Consider the following 13,918-nt stretch of genomic DNA (forward strand, 5'->3'; position numbering starts at 1 on the left):
GCTTGTGTTTAATTCGTTGATTCTCTGTGCACGTGAATGAAAATCAGAGAGTATTTTTATAAAATCTCTGATACTCGATACATTTGATCTGCGTGAAGCAATTTTCTACCGTGACTAGTTTCATGCTTGAACATTCGCCGAAAAATAACAATAACTGCAGTACATTCGTGCCATGAATTTCGTTACCTCAAATTTTTACATGCCAAACTCTAACGAAATCCCCGGTACTCCAACAGCTTTTTTTCCATTTTACGTAGCTACTCGACCTTGACGCATGACGCGCGTTGACGTTCCACCGAACATCTCTATTCACCCTGTGAAATTTTGTATCGCTTGACGTGCTTGTGTTGCACGTGTTTCGCCACGATCAATCTCGAAATGACGAGAAAGACGATATCTAGGACAATAGCATTCGAATTGAGCCTTTTTTCATCGTTTAGCTGTTAACTTCGTGAAGGGCGATCAACCGTACAAATGAAACTGACTAGGCGAACGTACATCTACCGGACCATTTATCTTTTTCATCTTGTTTATAAAACCATTGAAACGGTTGCTTTTATTATACTTCTGTTAGGTTTCCCTTTCGAACGTTTGCAATCATATGTGGAGACGCGAATAATATTGGCGCCGAAAACAATCAGAATGAATCACTTTGAAATTCAGGCGCCATGTTGACGCAAGGGGAAGGAAAGAAACGTTGTAGAGATATGTTGCTTATAGAGAGGGATCGTTCGGAAGAGATAACTCGTGTTTAGACGAGCCGGCAAGGCCAAACGATTCCGTGTTCTATTCCCAGAAGAAAAGTGGTCGGTTCCTTCGGCATGAACATTAATATTCATATTAGCGGGACAACGAATGGTTTAACCTCTGTGTACACAGCTCGAATCAAAACTGGGTTGAATCGACCAAGTAATAAGCATGCATGCGATGAAGCGATCTGTGTTATTAACATAGACCTTGTCCCAGCTGGCGATCCACCGTGTTATTCCACTCCGTAAACCGGTTGAGTGGTGAGGCTACCTACGAATCGAGGGATTATGGAGGCAGGCGAAGGAAAACGGATCGAAATTGCTCGTGGTCACGCCAGCACCCACTCGACAGAACCTAATACCGACTGTTCCACCTTTTTAGCTCTGTCCTTCTCTTTTACGCCTTTCACGTGCCCTTATCCTTTCCAATTTTCTGACCATCTTTCACAATTTTTCGTTCCACCGAATCCGGTTGTTCTTTGTACGCGGATATTTTACCATAATTCCAATAATTGGTCAAGGATGCTCAATTTCGCCTGTGCACGTGTAGAGCACGCGGTTTTCACATTACGTTGAGACGTCAGACACTAACAAAGAAAGAACAATAGAGACATCATTGAGGAAAAGAAATTACGGAAGTACTACGAAGAGATTCGAAAAGTGTCATACACATACACAGAAGGATCACAAAGACACCGTCCACCTTATAAATTATTGGAATATCGATACTATCGCGCAAGTAATGATGCATCAATTAGAAGAAGTGAATGTACGGGAACGTCGTAAAATGAATTGATTAATTTAGACTTCAATTATAACCGATGTCGTTTCGAACGGCTGCGTCTCTCCTGCGATTCGCAGAAACGAAACGTGACTATAAATATATTGGTGAGAGTAAACGATTGTTAACCTACATAAATTCGCGAAAAGATTTACGGTGACAGCAGCAGTAGAAAGTAGTAGCGGAGATACTGGAGCAAACTACACAGCTGTTTCTGCCGTGTCCAGAAAAGTGCAATAATAAGAGAATAACTTTTGCGTGAACCGGAAATCTCTCGTGGCATAGCGACGTGACTGCAAACCACGGCTTGGCTTGTCGTTACAAGGTAATATGTGCGTTCAGCACACAGAGTGCACTAAATGTAACGGTCAAGCTACATTTGCAGAAATAAAAGACAGATCTATCAAAGTCAGCGTGGTAAATGTATCAAGCTTTCCTCGCTAGTTAGCCTATTCTTCTAGTAATCATTCCGTTACAACGAAACGCTCGACGAATTACGGCGATGATAATGAAGATTGTATGGCATAACGAGGAATAGAAATTGAAATTCTAATAAGCGAGCAATTTAGATGAGAAACTACACCGATGCGAGCGATTATAAGTATGATAACATAGAAAAAGGAAATAATGAAAATTACACGAAATAACGTGCATTTTTCTTTATTCTTGATCTTCTTGTTGTCAGAAGAGGATTGTGTCGAGAAAATTGAAAAAGGAATTAAAATTTCTCCGCTAAAGATACAAGCGATAGCCCGTATAACGTCACAGCAAAGACTTCAAAAATTTCTGAACCTCATAATACAAGTAACCATAAAAGCTTGGAACTACCAGAGAGCCGATAAAAGCGAATTACCAATCAGCGTTAAGTTACGAAGAAGAATATTCTGACCAGGTATTCCTTCGAGAATACCTACTTCAAAGCTCCTCTTAAAACCGAAACGGAATTAAGTGGATATTATTAATCTCTCCGTCCCGAGGAAGATCTCCACGATATGATTAAACATGTAGCTTTTCGTTCATTGGCCTGTTTTATTATTTTCTTTTCTTCAAATTGAAGGCCAGTATTTGATAAGATTGCATATCACGAACGCGGGCTGACAAACAGCACAGTTTCACGACGTTTCGCGAAACTGCGAATCGTAGAACGCGAGTTCGCGCTGGCAACCGATTAAAGTGCTTCGATCGTAGCACGACACTCGAGTCGCGACATTATCGTTGCGACGCATTATAGGTGCGCACACACGCGTCGCTAAACTGTTTAATGTGAAACTCGCGAACGATCATTTAAGCGGTCGACGAGGGATTTTAGTACGCTGCACCGTGTTAATATCCAGCCCGGGACGTCTCGGTCAACCCGATAGAGGTTGGAACATGCCGCTCACTGTATTGGTCAGTTCGACGTGAAAAAAATTATGGAAGAAACGATGAAGATAGAACGACGAAAACGACGAGAACGAATCTTAAATTCTTCGTTCGTGCGACGATAAACGATTATAGATTTTTTCTAGGATATCAAAATCTGTTCGGATGGCCAACGTAATTGCTTAATACCGACTGAACTTTATCAGATTATTGGAAATTTCCTAGAAGTTAATTCGGTGATAAAATCTTACGTTTTCCATTCTCGAACTCGTTCAATTTGCATGCCATAGAATCTTGCGGGAATCATTTTATCCGTAATTAGCTTGTGATACTTTCATTTCCTGCAAACGCGACATTTAATTTCGTTATTTCTTTGACGTGCCATCGAATTCGGGCACCCTCATGCATATTCCAAAAGGTACATCTTTACTGGTCATTAGGTTTCATGTCGGCCGCGTGGAATAAATCACTCACATTCCCCTATAAATTAAACTTAAACACTGTTGCTTTTACGAAATGTTCATTAGTACAAACGAACGCAAATGTCGCGTGTACGAGCGCCACTTTGATCCACGTATACTTTGTGCGTGAAAAGGATGGCTCCTATCGTGTTTACGCGACATAATCTCGTACCAAAATAATTCAAGCTATCACGCACTCTATAAAACACAGAAAAATTTTGCCAGATTAGTAAGGACTCAAATATCAGACGCAAAATCATTTTGAATTATTGCTATTGCGTAGCGTGCTGATTAGAGAAGCGAATATGAAACAGCGAATCACGTAATAACTCGTAAATACGTAAATTCCGCGTTGCAATTATAGAACAATCCCTGATTATACGTACAATGTTGTACAATTAATTAAATTGCCGATCGCAAATACACGTCTTGTTGACGAAGATATTATAATAATTACACGTAACTTTGGACAAAAATATATTCAAATTTTCCCAGGAACTATCCCGAACGATTCGACACGATGAACGTTCGGTTAAGGCGAGGATAATGGAATATTGACGATTTTCGATCGAAAATTCAACTCTAATAAATTAATAGCATTTTTATAGGCCCTGTGCAATTCATAATTAATATTCGTTCTGAAGAAGGGTTCAGAACCTAACTCCACCTCGATTCTCGTAAAATTATCATCTTCTACTGATATCGTGGAATATTGCTTATCGAGTTGCGGAAATATAGAAAAGTCTCTCATCGAAGTAACATAAATTTTCTGCAATTAGCTTTACGTGTTAAGGTAAAAACATATTCGTTACGGTAATTATTCAGGGCAACATAAATTTTGCGCATTTAATGGTGCAAAATGAAATTATAATACCTTGACGCCAGACAGTTTTATCCTTTAAATTAATAAGAACAAATGGGATCGTAAAATGTACATAGGTCCTAAATCGTCCTAAAATGTAATGAAACAAGATAAATCCGTCAGAAATTTATTTCGCGTAAGATTGAAATTTATTCCAGAACGTAAATAAAACGGCAGTTAAATAAATACTGCACGCATAAAAGAATGCTTTCGCTGGCAGCGCTCGTTTGACATCCGCACTATGACACGGTAGGAGCATTTCGAACGGAAGTAGGTCATCGCTATCACGGAATTCAGGAGCTGTCACTTGAAGAATTACTCAAATTGCTTTAATTAACTAATCCTATTTCATTTGATTGGTATACGTATCCGAACTGCGGAACCATCGACATTCGAACAAAATCATCGTTTGTTCGATAAATATAGATCTATGAAAATTCAGTTTCCCGATACAATAATAGGGATGCTAACTGATTTCCATTGAATTGCTTTAATTAAATCAGGTTATAAACATCGCGCAAATGCGATGGCAAAACAACCGGACCGACGATACGAAGAACATACCGATTTGGCAGTCATAAATGTCACGATGAACTTGCAAACGAGTCAGTGAAAAAGGCATCGTTGTCTTTTACACGCCGGAACTAAAGTCTGAGCGAATTTCAAAAAGTTTATATTTCGAATTAACATCCACTTCTAGCACATCGGAATAATAGCCGACACGATAATTATTTTTATCGAGATAAAGGGTAAGGTGCGAAGCGTAATTAATGAATTCTTTTAATCCGTCGCCGTCCGTTTTAAAAGCCATTGTAATACGTGGAAGAAAAAGCGGACTCACCAAAACGTAGACAGCAAAGGGCATGACGAGCACAGCAACGAGCAGATCAGCGACGGCCAGGCTCACGATGAAATAATTCGTGACCGTCTGTAAAGCTCTTTCTCGAACTACAGCGAGGATAACCAATACGTTGCCGAATAGCGTTAAACAAGGCACGATCACCAGGATCAGAGCCCACCAGCTGTTGGCATTCGTCTTTTCATCGACGTCTGCTGTCGGCCCGCACTCACCCGCTCTAACACCAGCTGCGGTGCCCGCGACTATCGACGACGTGCAGTTCACGCTTCCGTTCAGGTTCAGGTTAGCCCCTCCATCGTAATAGGCCGTCAAATTAACGAAAGCGCTGTAATTCAATCGATTGATGTAATCGTTTAAGTCTTCGAAGACGAACAGATCCGATATGCCGGTGTAATTGTCGGAGCTAGGCGACGACGGTGATACCGAGGAAAAGAACGACGATGACACACTGAACGAGGAACCGGAAGGCGTTGTACCTATCGTTGTCGAATCATTGAACCAACTTAACTCGATGCCACTGGTTGACGCATCTTTTTCGCTTCTTGAGAAAACGTCGTTTAAGACGGTTTCGTCGTGTATGGTGACGGTGTCCTTGGTTCCGTTACCAGAAAACAGATCGGTTAGTCGTTGCGTATGGTCTAACGACAGATTGCTCACGATGGACTTAACCAGAGGCTGGTTGTTCGTGTTCGTCCCCATTTCAAATTTCTCTACTCGTGAATACTGGACGCCGATGTTGATCACGAGATTTTGAAACGCGTCGGTACTTTAATTTTGTCTGGCATCCTCGTGACCGTTATCTAAGTGTTCACCGGCTAAGCGTTTCGTTTCCCTTACGTTGGTGATGTGCGGCGTTCCTTGTGCGATAACATTCTCGATCGTCCGTGCACGCAAGAAACGAGGTGCTGCGTCTGGACTATCCTCTCACCAATCACCACAATCGCCCCAACCTTAGCGGCGTATCATTGAAATCCCTCGTCGAGAATCTCTGTAATAGAAAGAAGAACCACGGTCAGTACCTTCTTCCCTTGCCTTACATTTTACACCTATCCTTACATTGTAAAATAAAAGCGTAATGTTCGGCGTCGTAGTTGCGTGTTAGATAATTCAATCTATTTTCGCTCGAGTTTGTACCTTAGTTTTATTTCCGCGGTAAAACGCGTTACACGAACGCCACGGAAATAAAGGCGGAAGAAGGATTAAGGAAATTTAATTAAATTAAAACCGTAGACGGTAACTACCGCGATATAATGAATTTCGAAGGACTTCCTTGGAACTGAATAACAGATTAAATATTAATACAGGTCAGATGGTTGCGAAAGTAACGAGAGATTTTCATCTGGTTAACGAAGCAGCTAGAAACGAGCAATTTGTGTTTTAGATTTTTCGTTTCGTTCGGTCGAACGTGGCTTCACGTAGTCTCACAAATATAAACATATTTATCCCCGTGATCCTTTGAACGTCCAAATTTGCAACGCGACAAAGGAAATTGTATTTTTATTCTTTTATTGTTAGCATCAAGTTACGCGATCTGCCTATCTTCTTCTTTTCTCTTAAAAAGAGGACGAAAGGTCTATGAATCAGATAGAGCTTGTCCGTTCGAAACGAATGTCGCAACGCAATCTCAAAATTAAAAGAAAACTCAGGACTTCTCTCAAGCGGTTTTCCTGGCTTAGTTTTTGCAGAGGAACGAACCTCTCTTCCGGGGTAGAAGGAATCGAAAGCACGCACGTAGGAGGGGTGGATTGACAGATGGACAGACATTATAGTGTTTCTCTTGCCTTTCGACGTGAACGGCGTGAAAGAGGGAAAGAGGAGAGATCCTCTCGAACTGCTCGAAGCCGGCAGCCAAGGGAACTCCAAGGACCCTCTTAAGGGCAGAAATCATCTCCTTATCTCTTAGGGCCTACCATTTCCCTGTTCTACATACACTAAGCAAGCCGAATCAAGTGTATCGGTAGTCGTTATATTTTGAACTGTAAATCGCTCGAAAGGAATATGCCTGCATGTATTTTCTTCCTTTTCTATTTAAGCACGCTTTCTATTCTGAACACGCGTCCCTTAAACTTACGTGTCGGATGCTTACTCGTGTGTCTCTCCATTCCGAAAGAAAAATATACCACGGAGAATGTTGCTATTCCAGACGTTGGCGCTAAATGTCAGGAAAATAATGATGTCGATTAAAACGAGTACCACGATGCGAAGTTTTATATAAAACTTTATGCGAAATTTTATAGGAAATGTCACTTCCGTATATTGTATTCCGTGTTTTTAATCAACAGAGATAGAAGTAAGTACACGGTATATCATCACAAATTGCCATGAGCAGTGCCTCACAAAAAATTGGTTTCATTGAGATCGTCATAAGAGGCTGTTATAATCCTTATAATTAATTGCGGCAAAATAATATGCAGTTTCTTCAGATGCTGCTCTTTCATCGGGTCGCTAACGACACGGTGATATTTGAATATGTAAATATGCAAAGCAACGTTATAATTCTGAGTGAAATATATGTACTAACTTGAATTTTGTTCTCAATGGTAACTGTGTCATTTCCCTCTTGTCTCCTCCCTTTTCCATTGTCTTTCACTGTTTTTCTTTGAATTCTTTATGCAATTATATACATTACTCTTTAATTGTACAGAAATTAGGAGCACTCCAATTTAGTTTCAATTTATTCTATATAACGAAGTAAACTTGCACAGACAATGTTTAAATATAATATTAAATATAATATGGTCGGTCGGCCGACTATATCGTACAATGGTATTCAAAAATTCACCAACGAAAGGATTATTTAACACACCCATAAAACGTTAACACGTTTCAAAGCATTAATTTGTATCGTATGATGCGAAGAACTACACCATGCATCCCAATTCTTTCCGATTAAAATGAAAACATTCGTACACATATAAAATCTGATTATATCCAAGGCTTTTGAAAATATTGCATTTGAAGCAACCCAGTTCACGTGAAAATTATATCAAAAGTAAATGTATAGAATGGCATGACAAGGATGGTAGGAATAGAAAGGAAAACAACCTGTTTACGAAGATGTATACTAGATGGAAACGACGTAACACGGTCGCAAATAAAAAGTTTTAAGAAGGGACATTCGTCGATATAGCCGAGCGCGTACATGTAATTTACATATATCTTGGACTACAAAAGTTGTATTTCTAAACTTTCTTTAAGTCTCTACAGTATTAAGTCTCTGAAACTTCTTGCTTAATAACAATTGCCGTATTAGAGAAATTCGCGTCTCCAAAAATATTTGCGGGCGCGTAGAACTTCAGCCTCGGCTAAGTTTTCGATTGTTCACGCATCATCGTTTCCATTTACGTTATGCGACAATTCTTTTTTTTTTTTTTTTTTTTACATGATTGGTAGAACGCCTCGTGTATTGTACAAATTAGAAAATCAACGAAAGCAAACAAGTGTAAAATTCGAGAGACAAGCCAGAATTATGAGGTCACGCCACAAACAATGATATGACGAATACGCACGACATAAAACAGAATTTTATGCTTCGCCCCCTCGTTCGAACAAAAGCTATATAGAAAAGCCGTGTTATTCAAGTGAACAAATTCGTACGAAGAATCGTCTACCTCGTTATATATCGTCCAAGGAAGCAAAAATGGCAATTCTACAATTTTGGATAATTTACCAAAACTCTATTCTCAAATACGTTCCGCGGGTGTATTACATTTCGTTTTATTTAGGAGAAATATTTCGGACATTAATCTCAACGCTATTTCCACGAATTTTATAAAATTGCAGATGCACAGACAATTGCGCAAAGGTAATCCACTAGCGAGGGGAAGGAACCGTTTTCAACGAAAATATAATACGCAATTCATTTCGGATAGCGAAGGTTTCTGTCTTGCAAGAAATGAAATCGTGACGTTTAAGATTGATTGTTCTTGCAGCTTACCTACAACTGCGAGAGAAAGGCACAACTGTGCGATGCATAAAGAAAAAATGATGCCTACGTCGTGGTAATCTTGACTTAGATTAATTAGCGAAATGATAGCATAATTAATTATATACGATTGACAAGAAATTCCACTGACACCAGAATGTTCCAACTCGAGATTCGCAATTACTTAAATGTAAGTAACGTATGAAATATCAAGAGTGTTCGTATTCGTATTAAATATTCGAGAAATAAAAAGTGCGATGCGTTTAATGAGGCGATAATTTCCTGAGATATTAAAAATGCGTGATTACGTGAAATGTAGATTGCAACAGGTAATGTATATGTTATTTTGTGCAATTTGATAGCAAAAATAAATTAATCGCATCTTTGCCTGCCATGGTATATTTACGGCTTGTAGCTCCTCATATAGTTCAAGGATATTAATCTAATTGATATGTCCATAGCCGAAGCAGTACATTCTTGAAATACTTGGGAAGATTATTAGGATATAATGATATCCTTATCGTGTTAAGTAGTAAAAGCACGCATTAAGGCTGGCAGTAGAATGGATCGTAATAAAGAGCAGCACAAAATTCGATAGCCATTATTCTTGCGGTTAATCCTATTCCTCGAAATATTCCAAAATATGCGCTAATTTAAAACGTTTTTAATCCGCGAGATTACAAATGTCTCTTACTTTAGTCGTATTATCTAACTTTACCTCTCCATCTGAGTATAAGAATGGCGTTGACGCCGGGGCAATTATAGTAGAAACAACTATCACGTTCGAGTTCGACTTTAAGCAAGTTTAATAACGTCTTCGCTGTTCCATAATTTTCAAAACTGTATGAAAGAAATAGAACGCGTGATAATCTGAAAGTGCATCCGGTTGCCCGTTGAAATTGTGTCTGCATGAAATTAGTTTAATCGGATTAATATTACGCGAACATTAATTTCGCTGGTTCGTTTATCGCGAATACTTACGCTTTATAAGGACTGAAATACAACGAATACCTTCTACACAAAATTTCGCGTGTGCTCTTAATGCACCGAATAAAATGAGACACATATTTCCGTTTCATATTCCGCGCGCATATCGCCGCATGTACTTACTTTCCTCTTCGCTGTCATCTCTTATTTGTAATTCCTTTAATTCGACCATCTTTCACCCCCCCCCCGAAACAAGTTTCCTTTCTTCGCTCGCCGTCAAATCGCGTTTTAATTAATAACGACTAAGATCCACTTAGCAATTCAAATTGCTCGTACCTACACCCTTGACCTACACGTTCAGGCATTTCTCGGTCAAGAGAATCTTAAGTAGGAAACTGGAGAAAATTTAGCAACGATTAAACCGTTACTTACCATTGATCACACCTGTGTCACTTTTGCGTCGTCTTAGCAACGTTCATCCATGCCAGTCCGTTCTCTTTGAATTTCTAACGAGTCGATCGACTAACGCAAACATAGTATCGTCATGGTCAGGAGTAGTAAACGTCCTTGCCGATCACAGCGATATACTGCGTGACCGTGTCAAATAAACACGCGGTGTTGTTCAACAGGCAAAAATCCAGTGGTTCAAAGCTTGATCTGGATGCGACGTCGATTCGTTGGAGAATTTCCTCGTGCTGTCACGCGTTCATCGCCAAGTTCGCCTCGTGTCTTCCCCATATTCTGCGCAAGATCCATGTATCGAGTGTGCCTCTCTGTCTGTATGTATATATCAGGGGGATGATCCTCGGCACCATAGAATACACGATAGTCGTACTAAGCTCCGCCATTCACCTACCGCTGGTAGATCGATTCAATATTTTGCAACGAGATCAAAAACGTCGCACGGCTTTATATTCGATCTAAAGCGGCGGCATTGTACTGCCTTGGTTTATTACGTTTCCCGCAATGCGAATTCGTGTACGGTAGAAAAATCCTTTTCATCGAACTTCCCGTCGGTCTTCTTACGTTGGTCCTTCTCGGCTTCGATCTGCCGATTAAGCGATCTCTATTGGTTTAAACGACGATACAAGACATTGCTCTAATCGGCAACGATCTGCTGGTACTGGACCAGTCGACCCTCGACCAACCGATCGTTAAATTTCCCAGCAGGAAATTCAGCCCTCTAATGCTGATTGCAGAGAATCCTTTGGTCAAACGGGATCCATGAACACTCGGCGTGATTTCCATTTGACCACGCACAATCGACGGCAATTACCAGATACTCTTCTTTGCCATCGGCCGCGTCATTCGATCGTATCGACATCTCGACACACTTCGCACTTTTTACTATCATTGCGATTCTTCTTCCCTCACGCTCTATATCCGCTCGAACTAGTCAATCGCGAAACATCGAACTAAACAAATCGAGTAGATTCTTTCACAAATGCACTCTTGGTATTCACACGCGTCAAAGAACGATCGATTCGATTATCAGGTTCACTGAGGAAACTGAATGGTTCACGACGAGAACAATTGGAATATCGACGGGCGTAGTTGTTGGTCGTAATAGATCACGACGAAGGAGGATACCGCTGAGATACCTGTGGATTCCTCCGTGTCTGGGATCAACGATCGCAATCGAAGTGTCATCTTTTATCGTTGGCCCTGAGAAACCTAGGCGGACCACGTTGGCCAAGATCGAACGACGAGGGGTGGCATCGCTGTCGCCGTGATCGTCCTCGTCGTCTTCCTCTTGGTCTTGGTCGCTTATCTGAATCGCCGAGGCAGCACTTTCGAGCCACGTTGTTGAACGAACGGCGAGCGACTGCCTGTCCGTCCGAGTTTCCACACCGCCTCGAATCCCGAAGCTCGCACGTTCGTGTTAGGTCGGGGAGGGAGAAACGTTGGAGGGGGTTGCCCGGCGGCCTATTCCTCTCTCTTCAACCCTACGCGCACACGCTGCTCTCGTCACCAACCCTTAATTCGCAACCCTACCCCACTACCAGCTTTTTCCTTTTCCTTCTTCCACCGCTTCTTTCCCCTTTTTGATTTTCCTTCATCATCTCTTCCTTTTCCTCTGTTTTCCTCGCGCTTTTTCCTCTCATCGCAAAGAAGTGTAAAATTTGCTGGATCGGCAAATTCCATACCATTATTAAGTTTCCTTCCGACATAGCTTCTATATTATCAAAACTTTGTCACCGCTTTTAATTAAAACCGTCATGCTATTGACGACAATCTGACTATGATTATCTATCGGTAACGATATAAGCAATATTTTCTACAGACCTCCCGTTTCCCTTGTCATTCATTGATCAAGCAAATTAAGATGTATCTTCCTGGGATGCCAAAATCTATGAAAGCAGAGAAATTTATAGTTTCTAATTTTCCGTCTGTCGCAACCACCGAAAAGTAAGAATGATCCTTAAAGTTGGAGCAATTTCTAACTGTTGCGATTGTTCCGATGTGACATGCTCTAGCGCGATACACAATACGCTCTTTCAACCCCCTGTTGAGACAAAAAGTGTTGCTTCTTACGCCAATTACCAACTTCGTGATTTATCATCCCCATCGACATCGACACGCTGCGCGCTCGGAGTTTGATCTCTGCGAGGAAAGAACTATTCGTCCGTTAGCTAAGAGAGCTCAGCAAATGTCGCGGCTACGAAGATACGAAATAACGAGGTAAAACGATGAAACGAGCAGCTCGAGAAACAGGCTTCACCGAGGTAGAGTTTTATTTCACGGGCGAAGTCGATTTATTTTATTCAGGCTGGTTGTCAGTAGAAAACGTCTAAAGACACATCCAGCAGCGAGTTTGTAAAAATTCTGCCCCGCGCTAAACGTTCGCACGCTATTGGAAAATTGAATACAAAAAATACGTTGTTCGATCAATTGAGAATTATGCCAGGTGAAAATTACTGGAGAAATTTGCGCGATGACCGTTGTATTTTGAATCTATGATTAATTTCGATCGCGTTAGTGAATCTTACAGGTTGCACGAGTGGCCACTTCCACGGCAAGATACCAGCAAACATCGGGAATCTACTGGGAATTCACCATTTAATCCGATATAAGCATTTGGATCGATTGAACGATATTAAAATTTTGTTTGTTCCACAGTAATGGAAATACGTTGCGTATTATTATCATCGCTAGTAATTATTATTTAACGATTTATCGGTTATACGATGCGGCAAAAATACTCGGGAACGTATCCAAAAGCATTACTTCGCTTAGTTCGCGTTAGTTGCATGTTCGAAGAAATTCGAATTACAATTTAAACGGTAAGAGTAGCGGTTTCGCAATTACGAGATTCATTTACGAAGTGTAACGCGATGACGGGACATCGTTAACATTTACATCGACTGATTTACGTAGATGAACACCTACGTAACAAAGTTGCAAACCAGCTACAACATATCCTCTGCGAAGCGTTTTAAATTTTCAAAGGATACTTTATTATTCGGTGGCACAAACACGTCAGTCTCGTTCTAAGATAGATGTACCTCTTCGTTAATAAACATCAACTACGGTCATATTTTCATCGCGAAAATGGTCAGTATCCTAACTACGAGATAGATCGACGTTTATTATTTCACAACATAGTTTCCCCTTAAACGAAATGCGAAACAGCATCGTACGCGTTAGCGTTCATTTCTCAACGTTAATTACAAAAACTGTCGTCGTTCGTCCTCCATAAGTATCGGAAAAATAATTAGGAACGTGTAAGGTTTATCATTGAAGGCGCTGCCGACAAAACTCGTACTACACTTAGCCAGTGAAACGTGCAATTTTTTTTCAAAAACTAATAAAACGTATCCGTCGATCTTTTTGTAATTAAATAAGGGCCACCGTTCTAGATACGGCCCTGAATCCGACAGACCGTACAGTAAATCCACTGGCAAAGTCACGAGTCAACGCGTTCTTCCACGGCAAATTAGGAGCTATGATTACAGCTTCGTGGTATCCTTTCAGCCGTGCCTCATAAAACA

At 40.7% G+C, this 13,918-nt stretch overlaps 1 protein-coding gene across 3 annotated transcripts in view; it reads right to left on the bottom strand.

Annotated features, from left to right (window-relative positions):
• LOC126920581 (dopamine D2-like receptor) overlaps positions 1 to 11,782 on the bottom strand; it is a 96,643-nt gene extending 84,861 nt beyond the window's left edge. For 2 of the 3 annotated variants that reach the window (XM_050731188.1, XM_050731186.1), the window contains exons 1-2: positions 10,359 to 11,782; positions 5,057 to 6,062 (exon numbers count right to left, since the gene is read on the bottom strand). In XM_050731188.1, coding sequence (XP_050587145.1) covers positions 5,057 to 5,773 — 717 coding nt within the window. In that variant the 5' untranslated portion in view covers positions 5,774 to 6,062; positions 10,359 to 11,782. The remainder of the gene's footprint in view (positions 1 to 5,056; positions 6,063 to 10,358) is intronic. The other variant, XM_050731187.1, reaches the window with a different exon arrangement.
• Between the last annotated feature and the right edge of the window lie 2,136 nt (positions 11,783 to 13,918).

This window comes from Bombus affinis, chromosome 9 (genome assembly GCF_024516045.1).
Source record: "Bombus affinis isolate iyBomAffi1 chromosome 9, iyBomAffi1.2, whole genome shotgun sequence".
In the NCBI taxonomy this organism is placed as follows: domain Eukaryota; kingdom Metazoa; phylum Arthropoda; class Insecta; order Hymenoptera; family Apidae; genus Bombus; species Bombus affinis.